The sequence below is a fragment of the Pararge aegeria genome, chromosome 7 (genome assembly GCF_905163445.1).
Source record: "Pararge aegeria chromosome 7, ilParAegt1.1, whole genome shotgun sequence".
Taxonomy (NCBI): domain Eukaryota; kingdom Metazoa; phylum Arthropoda; class Insecta; order Lepidoptera; family Nymphalidae; genus Pararge; species Pararge aegeria.
In genome coordinates, this window is record NC_053186.1 from 17886707 (window position 1) to 17904770 (window position 18064).

The 18064-nt window shown below is 36.1% G+C and overlaps 1 protein-coding gene across 1 annotated transcript; it reads left to right on the forward strand.

Annotated features, from left to right (window-relative positions):
- The first annotated feature begins 200 nt into the window (after positions 1-200).
- On the forward strand, positions 201-17572 carry LOC120625393 (probable ATP-dependent RNA helicase Dbp45A). Its single transcript, XM_039892437.1, has 9 exons — positions 201-356; positions 562-755; positions 1096-1307; positions 1844-1979; positions 12211-12380; positions 12924-13151; positions 14158-14285; positions 14909-15062; positions 17233-17572. Exons 1-9 carry the CDS (start codon positions 281-283, stop codon positions 17552-17554), a joined length of 1620 nt encoding a protein of 539 aa, XP_039748371.1. The 5' UTR covers positions 201-280; the 3' UTR covers positions 17555-17572.
- The last annotated feature ends 492 nt before the right edge of the window (positions 17573-18064 follow it).

Consider the following 18064-nt stretch of genomic DNA (forward strand, 5'->3'; position numbering starts at 1 on the left):
TTTAAAACACGACATTGAGTGTGCTGGTGCGTGGCAGCACCTGCACTGCATTTACGACAAGTTTTAAAACATTTAACTTTCTAAAAAATAAGATAGCACTGAAGACATGGCTGTACGGTTATATACCTTTGCCTTTTCCCAACAGGAAAGAATAAAGAAAAAAACTCAACTGTGAAAGTCAAAACAATATGTCAAAATAACGTGGCTCTGTTTGTGTTTGTACAATGTTTGTACTATTTTAGTTTTTCTTTAATTTTACAGGTGATGTTATCTATCAAATATGAATGAAAATGACGGAAAAGAATTTGCAGAACTTGGTGTTAAGCAGTGGCTTATTAAACAGTTGTTTACATTGGGTACTTATAATAATTTAATGCTTACAAATAGGTTAATTTAAAATTTTGATGCTTTTGAAAGTTAGTTATAGTATTATACTAAAGTATTCCCATGAAGGCAATAATGTGCCTATTACGGCGTTAATGGCCTGTCGTTGTAGAAAGACTTGTTGTTGATGAAAGATTTGTTATTTGTTGACTGAAATGATTCAATATCCTTTATCAGGAATAAGAGCACCAACACCAATTCAAAAAGGTTGCATAGCACAAATACTAGGTGGACATGACTGTATAGGAGCTGCCAAAACGGGTTCTGGGAAGACATTTGCATTTGCCTTGCCAATATTGCAACATTTAGCTGAAGATCCCTATGGCATATTTGCTTTAGTGCTCACTCCTACACATGAACTGGCTTATCAGGTAAATTAATTTAATCACAGATTTGGGGGCTTCAAACCAGAGGGGCATTTCTAAGTTTCTCAGTTAAATCGTTTCTAAGTTTAACGATACACAGCCTCGGTTTTTTCATAACTGTAGTTAAATTACTTTAAAAACTTACTAAAATAATTATAGTACAGCATGCAGCTACAGCTTTTTAAAACTATTAAAACCCAGTGTCATACTCTCCTAAGACCAGATTATAGTAAATAGATAGTTAGAATCAAACTGTGGATCTCACATACAATCTTGAACGAATATTGTAAAGAAAATTAACAGTTAAAATAGTTATAATTTAGTAATTGATAATATTATTTTGCAGATAGCAGACCAATTTCAAATACTAGGACAGCAGTTAAAACTAAGAGTATGTATAGTCACAGGAGGTACTGATCAGCTTGAAGAGTCCTTGAAACTAGCCAAAAGGCCACACATAGTTGTAGCTATGCCTGGTCGACTAGCTGACCATATTACTGGCTGTAACACATTCAGTTTGAAGAAAATAAAGTATTTAGTCTTGGATGAAGCTGACAGGTAATTAAAATATTAAGGCATTTTATTTGAAAGTTATGTCAGGTTATTAAATTAATCTAAACAATGCGAGAAAGGGATTTGTATAACTTATAACACTACAGCTTATGTTATACTGGAGTCATATTAATGTCAAAGATCACCATAATATTCATAGACAATGAAAATGATATATTATATGGTAGTTCATCAATCATCAACATTAATTACCTAAAAATGATTTTTCTGTAAATTGAATACTTCTATAGTTGTTTAACCAATAATGATGATGATGGCACCTACAGTGCATGTTCAACATTGTGATAATCAACAGAGCACAAATGCACGGGTCTCCTCTCAGAATGAGAATGGTTTCAGGTTGTAGTACACTACACTGGCTGAGTGCATATTGGTGAAATTAACATGACTTTTAAGAAAATGATGGAGGCATGCAGATGTCCTAATGGTTTTTTCCTTCACCGTTGAAGCAAGTGTCCTAACCACAAGACTATCACTGCTTTCTTGTTATTGGCCCCTATTGACTTACTGTCCTCTTTTAGGCTCTTCAGTGAATCATTTCAAGGCGATCTGGAGACAATATTCGAGGCTCTACCGCAGAAACGGCAGAATCTTTTGTTTTCTGCGACCATCACAGATGCTGTCAGGGAGTGTAAACCTCTTCCCTTGAATAATGATGTAAGTGTCTTTATGATCTTTTTAATACTTTTATTAATTGTGGAGAAACACATAAACTTAAATCTGTCACTTTGGTGTCCCAAACACCAAGATTTAATAACTCCATATAAATACAGATTATGTTATGTTAAATTCATTATCTTCAGTTACAATAACTTCTGTTCTTTATTTGAATTATCTAGTAGTATATTGCTCTATTAAACCAACAGTTCGCAATATTATAAAAATTAATTAATGGCATCACTGGTAATTGAATAAATTGTGTTTGTGTTAGGTCTACAAGTTTTTTTTTTTTTAATATTATTTTGACTGTGAGCGATGATAATGTTGTGAGCTTAGGTCAGGGCGCGTTAGCGTCGCTTAAGGTTTAAGTTTACGATAAATCACCAACATCTTACTACCATTTAAACATGTAGGTATGTATCAAAATATCCTATGCCTATTTAGGCCTATTTTATGGAAGAAATTAAATTTAAAATAAAAAAAAATAAACTAAAAATCAACAAATAACTTTGAATAACATGCTCAGCTCTGTATTGCAATATATAAACTGCAACACTTTTCAGTAGATACCCCTAAGATGTAACCCAAATTCAAAAAAGTAAAAAATTTTAAATTTTAAATTAACGTTATAACATAAGATGTTCAGCTTGAATAAAGTGAAGGTCACCATACAATGTTCTTTTGAGACTGTATTCTTTTCTAAATACATTAATCAATCTCTTGAGTTTATTGTTTACTAAGTGCCCTTTGATGTGTGCTCGAAAACCGACACTACGAAAGCCGGCCGGCAAAAGTTACAACACACATCTCTTACATGTTTATGATCGCCTGGTATCCAATGTTTTGATCAAACGTGACTTCCCGTGACGAAGATTCTATTATAGCTATTATTATTTAGCCTGCATGTTTATAATTTCCTGTTACTTACTTATAGTTTCTTATTTAGTTCTTATTTTGAATGAATATAAAACATATACTTCATTCTGTTCAGTTCAGTCTAGCAACTAGAAATCTCATATCTACTGTCGAAATCTCTCCTAGTATAAAATGTTATATACAAAACGTGCCCTCTAATTAAGACCAGTATACATTTGTTTTCACCTTCGATGTTGTAAAATTACTACTGCAGTTAAAATTGTACTACAGAAATATCAAAACTTGGAAATTTCAACGTTCTCGCTAAATTGAATTTGTATGCCATTTCTTTTGAAACGGTTCTACAAGCTCTTGCAATAGAATAGTTGCACTCTATTCCATTAACATCTCCAACAAATTCTTTTAAAGAGCAGTTATTCCAATTAGAAACGGTAGACAAAAGATACGGTATCAGGAGTTCAGAAAAAAATGTACACTCTCTACATCTTAAAGAGTGAGTCTCGTTTTGATCATAACTTTGCGCACTAGGCGAGCATATACAAGTAAGAGATGAACTAACATACCTACACATTGCGAAAACTAAACGGTACCGGGATATCATAATTATGTGCAACGGGTCAAGCTTGCTTTACAGGAAAGTCACGTTTTGCTCGTAGCACTGAATACTAGGCAATCATGGACAGGTAAGAAATTATAGATACATTTTCTGACCTCTATGAAAAGTGAAAACTAACGTGGGTGGTAACGTACTGGGATCAGGTAATGTAAAACGGGACAAGCCAAATTTTATAGGAAAGGCACGTTTTGCTCGTAGCACTGTATACTAGGCGATCATGGACACTTAAGAGATTATATGTATATTCATTTATGACCTCTATCAAAAGTGAAAACTAGTTGTAGGTAGGAAGGTACTGGGATATTAGATAATGTGCAACGGGTCCAATAAACTTCGAAGGAAAGTCACGTTTTGCTCGTAGCACAGTATACTAGGCGATCATGGACAAGCAAGAGATTAAAGATACGAACTCACATTGTAGTAGTGTGTGTTAGTTTACAGCAAAATCAATACGTACCTACGAACTATCGAAAGTGAAAGCAGCCCGCACGAGCCACCAACAAAGGCAACCTCACCGTTAACGGACCGATTAGTAGAATGAGTTTATTTTTAACGCTGATATGATGATTTTGATAATAAAGATGAAGAATTTGTTTCGTTATACGCCCTTATCTCAGGGACTAGTGGTTTAAATTGGAAAAAAAAACTTGTGTTGGATATACCATTTATTGAAGAAGGCCAAAAAACACTAGCTTAGACTAGTTAGTTGGGTTACTAGAGGATCATGAAAAGTGTTGCAAAAACGATTGATTGTTATCATAGGATTAATACGCGGACGAAGTCGCGGGGAGTCGCGGGTCCACCTCAGCTTAAGTTAAATAATAAAGTTATTTTTAAAATAAAATCACGTGCAAAATCTATTTAAAGACGTACCAAAACTTTTTAAAACCTTTGAATTGAAAAGTGAGTACATCCGTTTGATGAAGGAGTATTTTCTCTTGTTTTGTTGATCTAAAAACGATCATTTGTATTTAATTACAACCATAAAGGCCTTAGAAACAAACGTTTAATATTATTCAGTGTTTTGTCACACTTAACTGAGATCATATTTCAAATGTCAGAGCGTGACGTGACGAAACACTGGACAACTATTCCGACGCGTGACGTTATTCTTCGTTTATGATTATTGAAAGTTGATTAATTTTCGCGCAATCATATAGTGAAACGTAGTTGATTAAATTTCTCGCAAACAGCGAAACGTAGCGTTCTCGGGACCATTCGATTCTATGGACTCAAAACCGCAAGCCTCAAAACATCTTCCATAAGGTGTGTAGTAGTGAAGTTAGGGTAAGTGGAAAACTATCGCTTGTAAACCTGAATTCAGTCAATTAACCTGAGGCAAAGGTATTGTACTCATGTGCCTATTTTTACACCGGCAACAATGCCCTTTAGACCCGAACACAGCTATTCTGCTTTGCGGCAGAAAACACGCGGTACTTCCCCGGACGGGCTCTGTTGCAAAGGCTACTTCGTGTCGGCTTGATAAAAACTTGCGGTTGACTTCGATTTTCGTCGCAACATAAGATACCAGGCGTCCATAAACACACCAGAGTATTCCAACAGCAGAATAGGGGTGTGTGTAAGAACAAACATGTATTCACCCTAAAATCAATAATCATGTCGCTGTCAAAGTACAGTAACCATACAGTGGGAATTAGCGCCTGTTATAAAAGAAACTTTTATTTTGGCGAGCAATACCTAACTGTTTGTTATTCTTGTACTATTTATTATTTACATGATAAATAATAAATAGTACAAGAAGCTAATCTCTTTACTTTTGAATCAAAAGTAAAGAGATCTTACTGATGAGCGTGTAAGGCAATCAATGGAATGTTCTCTTTTGCCTAAGCCAGGTTAAAGGTACAGAGTGCTGCTAAATGCGGTTGAAAGAACTTAAACCATTAATAATGTGTGTCATTTTTCACAAAGTGTTTATCGTGGCCATTTTTCTGACTAAATGGTTATCCGTCTTACACGACTCATAAAATTACGTTGGTCCCTCTTATGAGATTTGAATTAAGATGTCCTTTGTTATTTAAAACAATTTTGAAATAAAATAAAAAATACTATATAATATGGAGATATTACTGAATATATAAGTTTTTTAAAATTTTTTTGTGTCTCATTATATTTTTCCTCGATGGGCCGCATACTTAAAAGCTTTCGCAATGTTCGCATCTTAACGAGGGGGAACTTAAATTAAAATTTTGCATACATATAAAAGAATAGAAAGACACAAGACAAATTTAACTGGAAATATTTCTGTGTTAAAATGTTTAAATACCAACATGGCGGGGACTCATCGAAATAACCTTACCTATACCAAACGAACAACGTCACTATAAAATATTATGGTATATTTTAGGAAAATTCAAACTCCATGGCATGGTGATGTACCGTCTTTGCCTTCTTGATGGCTTATGACGATTCGTTGTATGCTGTCTGTCTGTCTGTCCAAATAAAGGGTCTACCAAAGCTGTATTTCTGTTATTACACCTTAGCCATTATTACACCTTGAGACGCCAGCGTCCATTGATTCTCCCAGTTCCCGCTCCGGATTTTGCCACTTATCTTCTGAATCTCGGGGACAGCAATGCGTTGCTCAACTGTATAATTCCTAACCGTGTCTCTTCAGTCCCTATTATCTATACTTCTATACTAATTTTATAATGGGGAAAGATTTTTTTGTTTGTTTGTACCCAATAGGCTCCGAAAGTACTGGACCGATTTTAACCATTTCTTCGCCAAAACAAAGCTAAACTATGAAGAAGTATCAGAGGCTATAATTTTTTTAGCAAAATTTTGCCTAAAATTTCATTCTAAAAATGTTAAAGTATTCAGTATCGCTAAGCCTTAAATGAGTGGATTGCTGCTGTTCGCTGCAACCACACACAGTTTGGGAAAAAATAAACACATATTTTAACCTCTATAGTACAAAAATAATTATTTAAATCGGTTATAATTTGTCGGAGTTATGGTGTAAAATCGTCAAACACTCATCCCTTCTCCCAAAAGAACCGAGCTTAATGTCGGGACAAAAAGTATTCCATATTACTGAGGATCGGTTAAGTAGTTTTTGCGCGAAAGCCTAACAAACAAACTAACCTTGACATTTATAATATTAGTAGGGATGTATCACTTTGTAAGCACACGATATCACGTGGTAAATATTAACAGTAAATTTAGTACATACAATTTACGTAATTAATCATAAAATCTTAAAAATATCATCATCGGAATCATCAAACACTCACAATCAGAAGGGTCTAGGCCGTAGTCCATCACGGACTACGGCCTAGCCAGTAGTACGGGTTGGTACAGAATAGTATAGAAACAATTATTATACTACGTGTGAAATCAAGCATTCCGAGATATTAAGTTGTTTGGGTTTAGGCAATGTTTACGCACTAAAGAAAACAATAAACAACCTTGATCGCTACGAAATTGAAAACATTTGATACCAGGGAATAATAAACATCCTAGAGTCTTCATCACTGTATCATACAATGCTGAAGTTGGCCGCGTTTAGTAGTTAATTTGTTCCAGAGGAGCAATTGTGGAAAATATGTATTTATTTGATAGCTTTCATTTGCGAAAAAGCTCGTTCTAGTAATGGTAGTGTTTGGAGTTCATAGATACCAAGATTAGGACCATAATTAAGGCGATGAGTGAAGAAAAACTACTTTAGAACAATCTTTTTTTTTATTCCACTACAAGTCAGCCCTCGACTGCACTTTTACCTGATGGTATGTAATGATGCAGTCTAAGATGGTAGCGGGCTAAGCTGTTAGAGGGTATTGGAACGCTTTATCGCTTGGGCGCTTGGGGTGGTAACTAACCACAGCCAAAGCGGCCTACAAGACGAACCCAGATCACATCAGAGAACATACAGAAATTATAAATATCCTAATTTCCTGAGCCGGGAATCGAACCTGGGACTAAGTACTGACCACGCCAGGGATGACGTCTATGAACAACCTAACAATCTTCTCTTCTAATTTGTCTCAGGATGCTTCACCATCTTGTTATTCTCCCGACATTAGATACTAGGAAATAATGTACAGTTAAGAGTTCTATATAAAATACAGCTGCATACAAACAACTAGTCGTTGTGTGCATTCTTCGTACACAGCAGCAAATTTCACGGGGGCTAAAATGTGAAAACCGCTCCGCACAATATCCGCTCGAAATTGAAAACAATTGCTACCAGGGATTAATGAACATGATAGAGTTTTTTAAGGATGCCAACATGAAATAACCTCCTTTATTCCGATTGATGCCAGGGTTTTATTAAACGGTATCGTCATAACATTAGCTACTAGTCTACCATATTCTACGAGGATATTCTACAAACTGCAGCTTCTTCTTCTACAAATGACGCAGTTATCGAAAGTGCATCAGCACCAATAGTCATTATGTTAATATCTGCTTTACTTTAATAAATATCTGTTGACTCCACGGCAGATGTACGGCTTTGGAAGAAAAAGTGATAACCACCGATAGTAGGCGTAAAATATCTCTGAGACACTTTTGCGTCATAAGATTGAACACCCGCGACCGAAGGCACGTTGTAGATCGCCTACTACTGTACTGCAGAATAGAGTGCCTACTACAAAATACAATTATTATTATTATAAAAAACAAAGTGATAAAAGACTAAGACACCGGGAGGCATCTTTGCAATACGACTGCATTTTTTATACACCTCAGTCCTACATGGACTGAAACAAACTCAATGTCATTAGTTGTGTCAAACATTAGTTGTTAATCAAACATAATTTTAATTGTTTCTTGGAAACAATTTATTAATTAAATAATAATTATAAGCGTATTTGTAAAAATCCTAATCAATTTCATAAAATATCTTGCAAAAATGAATTTATAGTTATCAAAAGTTTAATTATTTACCTCACTTATAAAATTACTGTAACATTCAAAGTTCTTAAAGTACCTACACAAAAAATCATTCACGATACTCAGAGCTATCCTAAAATCAATGAATTTGAAAACAACGGCAACCAGGGTATTATAAGCATTAAGCAACCGACGCGACTGTTATGAAATATTTTTCGTTTTCATCTTAATAGGTATTAGCTACCTGGCTAACAAAGACACATTCGAGATCTATTATAAAATGTAGCTTCATATAAGGAAAGTTAATAAGCTCATTTCAATTGGATTATAAGCTATAATTATATTAAGTGTGAAGTCTGAAAATAAAATACGCCGTTTAAAAATTCATTTTTTTCAAATAGATACTTTTAAAACGTCAAATCAGTCTTTTGTAATGACACTACTACTAGTTCGGAAGACAGATTCAACCGAGAAGAAGCCGGCAAGAAAGTCAGTAAATTAATAAATAATTATATATAAACTAAATACAAAAAGTTTCGTTACTTTCAATCTTTACACTGCTTGCAGGTACTTACTGCAAGCGGATCTTATCAATTACATAAAATGTTACTTGTTATATTCGAAAAATATCGACAACATTCTAAGAAAACTCCTAGAAAATTTTCCAATTTATAACATCTTCAATTCTTAACCATTTATGTAGAAAAGTTCTTATTAATTATAGTAAGTTATTAACTTAACACAATTCCTAAATTATTGTGGCGTCTAACACGACGGAAAATGATCAACATTTCTAATTTAGACCGTAACCCTACGGTTTGGGCAGTAGGTAAATCCTTTTGCTGTCGATAAATTATACATCTCTTAAGGAAGCTCCGTTAAGTGTTAAGTGATTGTTAACAATTATTCATTGTAAAGTCAACATCTCCTGAGGATGCTCCGGTTTCGGAGCGAAACGTGCGTAGAGGGTATATTGCCGAAGATCTGTTTGGTGTGGAGTATAAGGATTGAAGAAATTATAAATTACACCACACAGATTTTCCTGCTTTTCGCGGAGTATAGAAAATTAAGCTTACTTTTGATAATATATCATGGATTTCCGCAAAGTAACGCTTCTATCCAATAATTTAACCTGTCGTGAGATACGAAACCCTACCGGGACCGGGCATGAAATGTTCTCGTCAGCTACTAGGCAACCATAGTCACATAAGAGACATTGCAGCACACAAGTATGTTCTAGTGTGTATTAAGTACACAAAACGGTTTTCTCGCAATAGATAACCCACCAACCAGGCTCCACAACACACACACCAGTCCAACCTACAATCAATAAGTACCTCCTACCATCGCACGGTTTGAAATTGAAAACAATCGCTACCAGGGTTTAATAAACACGGAGGAGTAGTTTTCTGTACAATAAAGCCCATAAATCATTGAACTTTCCAGTCTTGGATACCAAAATTATACGTATTATTGAATGAATTTCACAAAAATTATACGGATTACTGAATGAATTTCACAAAGTAGGAATTGAGAATTCCTTTTTCTATTTACTGCGTACTTCACAACACTGTTGAAAATGGTTCATTTCAGCACTGCGTACTTCACAACACTGTTGAAAATGGTTCATTTCAGCGGTTAACGGTTCAATATTAAGTGCTTTGTAAAACCAAAACAATAGTAAAATATAAGTATAATATTACTGAGCCCTCACCGCTCTTATTAAACCAAAACAGTTTACCCGGTTTATGCTAATTTAATGCCAGGCAATCATAAAACATTAAGGGGTTAATCACACCCCATGAAGCAACTCACATCCCGCAAAATAAAATACAAATACAATACAAATAGTGCCTCAGTGGTTTCAAAAACGTTTAACGTTTAAATATGATGTGCAACTATTAAAAAAGAAGGCTTGATTGCAAAAGAAGCGTATGTTTTTGTCTTAATATTTAATGGGTGGTGGGAGAAGGCAAACCCATACTTCAAGTTATGTTTACTTTGCTGCGGTTTTTAGATTTTTGGCTGCTGGCATTTGGCAAATAAACTTCTTTAAGTTTGTTGCTTACACAACATGTTTGTTGCTTATACAACATTTTAATATTTAGAAACGTTCTTCCATTCTTTTTTCATTAGTACGTAGTTTTAATGGCATTAATCGACCACTCAGAATAAATAAGCAAGCAGACTTGGGGCCCAGATACCCTTTCATTCCACATTCAAAACATCAAGTACCAGGCAACCATAAATTGTAAGGAATGTACAAAACATCTCGACGATCAACCCTCACCCCATCCCACTTCAACGATCAAACCTCATTCCACAAGTTGCGCAGTGATTTTAGCGCATCAAGTCCCCGCCATATTGGATAGTCGCTTTCGAAGGATGAACGCGTTTCGTAAAATCTTATTGTTAGTATAAGCTCTGTTTAAGTTACGGTCGATACCCTCAGCAATAAAAAAATATGATAGGCTACTTTTCGAACATTCCTCACTGGCAATATAGACCACATATCCGAGTTAGCGAACGAGTCGTAAAGCTGAAGGGGCAATGGACTGGGCACATAGCTCGGAGAACCGATAGACTTTGGGGCCCTAAGGTGCTGATAAACGGAGCGTTGGTTGGCCCCCAACGAGGTGGTCATCAATCGAGTCGGGAACCGCTGGAAACAAGCGGCCCAGGACCGTGGAGTTTGGAATTCCCGACAAAAGGCCTACCATAAGTAAGCCGCGTGTCTTGTACTCAACGCAATAGTTCATTTAAATCGATAAAAATATACCGATTAACACCAAAGAAGTAAATCCTTTAACTATCCATAAATGTAGATGTGCTTTTAGACTAGCTCAGGAATCTATAATATAAAAGATAATAAAATGATGCTTCCTACTTCAACAGATTTTGAAAATAGGCCCAAATTAGAAATATTCATATAACACACATGCATCAACTCACACACGCACACATGCACTCACACACTTATGAACACATGAACTCACTCACACACACACCCATACACACTACATAAGAAGCATGTTTTTTTGTATTTGAAACTTTATCATTTTTTATTTATCTTTGTTTAATTTACTTACTTCGCTCTTATTTTGTTATAGGCATTTACCATACATTTATTGTTGGAGGCGGGCGTTAATTGTTGCGACACAGTTTATACTACTGCAACAGTTATCGCGGCACCATGTTTATTGTGTCAATTCTGTACCCTACCGATATTCTAAATAAATAAACAAGTAAAAGTATAATTCCTTACCTACGAATAAAAATACTCCGTGTCGTAAACTCGGAAGTTACGTTGTCCTGATAATGATTATTTTTTTGAATTTTTGATTCACATATACAAATTTCTGCGAATAATCATTACATGCAACTAATATTTTAAATGCGAAAGTGTATTTGTTTGTTTCTCCTTGGATTGGTAAAAAACCGTTATAAAATCGGACGAAGAACGCAGTCAGCAAATAATGTGTATAGGAAGAGCAGCACAACGATGTATAATCGCAGAAGCTGGGCTTTTCTTTCTCAAAAATTGTAACTAATAATAAAATTCATCATCTTTATCAACAACGACCCATAACCGGCCAAATAAAGGTCGCGGGTCTTAGAATAAGAAGGATTTCGGCCGTAGTCTACAACGCTCGCGTAGCACGGATTGGTACACTGCAAACGACATTATTCAGAACTTTCAGACATGCATGTTTCCTCACGATATTCTACGTCACCTTTAAAACATGTGATATTTAATATCTTTCCGAATTCGGTCCCTCCGAAAGAGAACTCGAAGGCCTTACCCCCTAGGCTAATGACTGCAGGAACTAATGATAAAATAAGCACGTTAAGTACACACAGGAGTTTTTCTCTTTGTTGCAGAAACTTATAACCTGGTCTGAAAGCGACCCGCAGTTGACAGTCACAACCCTCGACCAGCGTTACGTGGTGTGTCCCGCGTATGCCCGGGACGTTTACCTCGTACAGACCCTCAGAAAGTACAGAGAAACTAAAGCAAGTTCGCATGTCATAGTCTTCACTGATACTAAGAAGTGAGTATTACTGAAAAGTGATCAATTTTACTAAAGTGCGGCCAATTTATAATAATAATAATAATGTTTATTTTGGGGAAAAAAAATCCAAAGCTAGTAACAATTATCTTATTTACTATTTTAAAAATTAACAAAAAATTGCTCTAACCTATAAATATCTCCTATTTAAGGTAAGAACCCTTTTGGTGTAGGAGTGTGTACCGACCCAGTGCTTCATAATGGGATTTTCCCATTTATTGCTTAATATTTTCAAAATACTGTTGGAGCTTCCGCGCGTCAATTTATCCGCGGACCAAAGTGGGCGGGTAAACGGTTATCGAGATGATATTTATGCACCACCGTTTTAAGTTATGCTCTAACTTATGAGCTAAATATTTCTTTGACCTTGAGATGGTGATGACAAAAAAACAACAGTTTTAAGGTGATTAATGTGGTTATCATTATAATTACCTAACAGGTTAGCCCGCTATCACCTTAGACTGCATCATCACTTACCGTACTTAAAAAACCGTGCTTGTTAAAAAACAAAGTGTGTTGTGCCAGAGAATGCCAAGTTCTATCGATGATGCTCAACGCGATCGGGATGGACAACGTGTGTCTGCACGGCTTCATGCGGCAGAAGGAGCGCGCGTCTGCGCTGTCGCAATTCCGCAGCAACCTCAAATGCACCCTCATAGCCACCAACGTGGCTGCGAGGGGGCTGGACATTCCCTCCGTGGACCTGGTCGTCAACCACAAACTGCCCTTGGAGCCGCGCGAGTACATCCACAGGTAAAAAAAAAACGTGTGTGTACTTATGTACACGCGTTAGAAGTTACACTCCTTTGGCGTAACAAGATTAAAATTAAGAATCTTTTCAAAAATATATTTCCATATAATTAAATAAATGGACATAATTAACATAAATAAATTTGGAATACTATTAGACTCATTATCGGACAACCAACATTAAAATTAGAGATTTCATGTACAATTAAATCACCGGAATGCGTACACTGTCAAAACTTAAAGCTAACTTCAGGGTGTCGGTTTTTTGTGACGGTGTGCGCATCGTAAACATTTACTCTCATAATTTTTCCCTTACGCGCCAAAAGAAGTATAACTTCAAAAAGCCGCCTGCTTAGGGCTTATTTGCTTCCATGAATAAAGGTGGTCGGTTTTTTCTCCTAGTTTATACAACGTGTAACAGAGTTAGGAAACAATGTTGAAGAATACATATGTATATTTCATAAGGAATCACCCTGTCATATTAAATCAAAACAAGCATCTTTATTGTTTCATACAAACGAATTCAAAATATTCCCATTGTTTACTCATGGCAACCCTATTGAAGATAAAAGACCGACACGTGCATAGTACCTACCCTACGCGACGCGTACCTAATAAAGTGTCAGGAGTCACATGATTTGTATTTTGCATGTGAGCATAAGGGCTGTATCTGATTTCTTTCAGTAAAAACTATGGCAGTGGTTCACTCAAAAACTATTAGGTTTTCGGTTTTACTTGGCACCTAATTAAAAATGTTGTAAATAAAATTTATTTCTCTCTTTTTAGTTACATAACAAAGACTGTTCTGTTTTGTCTAAAAAAAATTTTAAATAAAAAGTTCTGCCTAGGTATTAACAAAGGAAAACATTGCAAAGAAAGGTGTGTGAAGTCTACCAATCCGCACTTGGCGAGCGTCTTTGACAGTCTAAATGAGTCCGCTCTCAGAATGAGAACGGGCCAACTGGCCGGTTATGGATTGATGATATCTTGTTGTGCTGTTCATTTCTAGGGTAGGCCGTACGGCGCGGGCAGGTCGAAGCGGAATGGCAGTATCCCTTATAACACCTTACGACATATTACGGCTTGGCGAAATCGAAGAGCAGATCAAAACGAAACTCAGCGAGTACAAAATCGATGGTATGTCAAATCATTGTGCCAACTTTTAACCTTAATATTAGTGATATTCATTACACATGATTTATATTAAAACTTAGGTAGGTAGACATAATCATTTCTAACATTGTAAATGGGAAAATGCGTTTGTTTGTTTGTCCTTCCCTCACGCCCTAACTAAGCAGCCAATAAACTTGATTTTTGACATAAGATTTAATGAAAAGGACGGAGAGAAGCTTTATTTTTGTTTCTGGAAAACGAACGGTTCTGTTGTAAAAAAACTGTGATAAACGCTGAATAAGAACTTGGACAACAGCTAGTAATCAATAAAAAAAAGTAAAAAAAAACAGTTTCAGTATGTAATTAAATTAAAGGATATAATATTTATAGCTCCATGACGGCATGAGAGACCGTCACGCCATTTGCCGTGATGTTACATTTACATTTGCGTAACTTATAATAATAACAGAGTATAAATATAAAATAAATCGCGTGAGATAGCGTCACGCCATTAACCGTGACGGCATGCTAGTTTAACTTCAAGTTGCGCAAATAGATTTTGAGGGGCGTGACGGCATTCAAGACCGTCACGCCATTTGCCGTGACGGCACACGAGATGGTTTTAATTCCAAGGTGTCTGTTCACAGATGACGAAGCAGTGAAAGTGTTCACGACCGTCAGCGTGACTCGCCGAGAGCAGGAAGCTCAGCTGGACAACGAGGAGTTTGAGCAGAGGAAGAGGAACTACAAGATCAAGAGGTGGATCATGGCCGGGGTCGATCCGGACGCTATGGAAGCGGGGTAACTGATATTTTTTACTTACCCTCAGGACGGACTGTATAAAATTGAAAAAATCTCCAGTACGAGCACTTCATACATGCACAAAAGCACTGCATACCCAATTTTTTTTATATAACTCTTGTTTGAGGGGATTTTTTCCAATTTATGCCATCTACTGTTTTATGCATACCCTGGTCGAAAACCCTGTGCACGCCACTGAGTACGAGTTATAAAAAGTTCACACTTAAGTTTACAGAGAGATTTTCTCCATTTTACACATCGATTTTACACTATCCAGCCTTTGGTTGCCTGGAAGAAATCACCATATATATATCCCTACTAATATTATAAATGTGAATGTAACTTTGTTTGTTACGCTTTCACGCGAAAACTACTGAACCAATCATCATGAAACTTTGAAAACATATTCTTGGAGGTAATAGAAGTAATATAGGATACTTATTATCCCGAAATTAAGCTTAGCTCCTTTGGGAAAGGTGATGCAAAAGTTTGACGATTTCACACAAGGACTATATAAAAAATGTTAGAAATGTTCTTCGTTAACCTTTAGCATATAAATCAACTTACAATGCGATTTCGATTCGTCCCATAACGATTACTTTTTTTTTTAAGTGATAGGAGGAGCTGAGACTGGTCAGACAGTTCTTTTCAGATATTGTTTATGCGAATAGATTTTTTTTATTAGAATATACAACTTAAAAATTTCAGTACAACTACACCTAAATTTAATGTCCATTGTGTCTCAAAAAACAAACGCAGACGAAGTCGTGGGCAACAGCTAGTATAGAATATATGTATAGATAAGGCCACCAAATTTTCATATACTTATCTGTGATTACTTTTTTCTCTAGTGTGCAATAAAAGAGTATTCATTCATTCATCCGAGAAACGACCTAGATTCAATTTTGGAATTTATTATTTTTGAATTTTCTCCCTTTTCTTCCTCTTTTGTTTTATTTGCTACTTTTAATTGTGCCAAATCAGCTGCACTTCGTCAAAGTCACATGTACTAGAAGATCCAGAAGTTTCCCTAGTCTAGGCGGCTTTGGCCGTGCCTCGTTACTACTCAACTGTAAAAAACGTGCCGCCAAGCGATTGTATGTATGTAAATGCATACATATCATACACCTAAATAAATTCAAATTCATTTATTTCAAGTAGGCCTACTTTATAAGCACTTTTGAAACGTCAAGTATGTATGTTTGTGTGACTCTACCACCGGTTCGGAAAGCAGATTCCACCGAGAAGAGCCGGCAATAAACTCAGTAGTTGCTCTTTTCGTATACAATATAATAATTAAAATAATAATTCGTATAAAAATATGCGTATAAAAAGGCTTACAGGTAAAGAGCGATCTCTTCTTGACAACCTTTAGGCTAGAGAGATATATAAAAGGTCGAAATTGGTAGGTGGTGTATAATATAACCATACATCACTTGCGGGGGGCCTCGTTCGAATCCCAGCACGCACCTCTAACTTTTCTAAGTTATGTGCGTTTTAAGTGATTAAAATATCACTTACTTCAACGGTGAAGGAAAACATAGCGAGGAGACCACCTGAGAGGTCTCGATAATATTCTCAAATGTGTGTGGATTCCACCAACTGGGCCAGCGTGGTGGACTACGGCTTTAACCTTTTTCTTAATGACAAGGTTGCTTGGAAGCATCCGGCTCCGCTTTCAGCTCTCACAAGATAGAAAAATGAATGTTAAAATGTAAAATGTAAATTGTTGATGTTGGAAAAGAGCAACTGCTGAGTTTCTTGCCGGCTTCTTCTCGGTAGAATCTGCCTTCCGAACCGATGGTAGAGTCAATACAAACAGACAGACTTGACGTTTCAAAAGTGCTTATATTATGCCTACTTGAAATAAATGAATTTTGAAATATTAACCCCTTCTCACTCCGTGCGGGATCTCTGGGAGGAGATCCGTGCTCTGTAGTGGGCCGGTAATGGGTTGATATCAGGATGATGACAGTGGCGTGCATAGGGTTCTTGACCAGGGTAAGCATAGGATAAAGCAGGAAGATCGCATTAACTTGAAAAATCCTTCCCCTTTACAAAAAAAATTAGGGTATGCAGTGCTTTTGTGCGTGTAAGAAGTGCACGCCACTGGAAGATGATGATGATGATATAAAAAATATTAGTATGTAAACAATATTTTTTCTTTCAGGCTGGAGGAAATGCGTCGTAAACGAATCAAAACCGCGAAAAAAGCTAAGCTAGCTAAAATCAAAGAAATCCAAGCCCGTATAAAGGATGAGGAAGCGAGGCAAGATGATCCGAAAACAACACCAACGGACACGGATAATATCGACGCCACTATAAAAAAGAATATGAAGAAAGTCAACAAAACACTGATGAAGAAGGACGAGAGGTTTAAGAATGTGATCGGGAATTTAAGCAAAATCAAGAGGAAAGCGGAGAATGCCAAACAGAAGAGCTTAAAAGAGGAGGAAGAACCAAGGAAGAAGAAAAAGAAACTTGTTATTTAATAAATGATGTTATAATTTTTTCTTTTTTTATTACACTACTAGTTAACCCACGACTGCAATGTCGTCTGATGTTTAACAAAAAATTTAAACTGCAAACCAAAGATACAGAATCCGCATTAAAGACACTTTTAAATCACATATGAGACACAGAACTAGCATAAAAGACACTTTCAAATCACATGCCAAACATACAGAACTCGCATAAAAGTCACTCGCAAATCACAAGCAAAACATACAGAACACGCATTAAAGACACTTTCAATTCACAAGCAAAATATACAGAACTCGCATAAAATACACTTTCAAATCACATGCGAAACATACAGAACTCCCATAAAAGACGCTTTCAAATCACATGCGAAACATACAGAACTCGTATAAAAGCCACTCGCAAATCACAAGAAAACATAGAGAACTCGCATAAAATATACTTACAAATCACAAGCAAAACATACAGAACTCGAATAAAAGACACTTTCAAATCACATGCGAAACATACAGAACTCGAAT

Excerpts from the sequence above, each read along its gene's own strand:
- LOC120625393 (XM_039892437.1), top strand. The coding sequence starts at position 281 with ATGAATGAAAATGACGGAAAAGAATTTGCAGAACTTGGTGTTAAGCAG. Across the intron at positions 13,152-14,157 it reads CCGCGCGAGTACATCCACAG|GGTAGGCCGTACGGCGCGGG; the intron begins GTAAAAAAAAAA and ends GTTCATTTCTAG. Across the intron at positions 14,286-14,908 it reads CAGCGAGTACAAAATCGATG|ATGACGAAGCAGTGAAAGTG; the intron begins GTATGTCAAATC and ends GTCTGTTCACAG.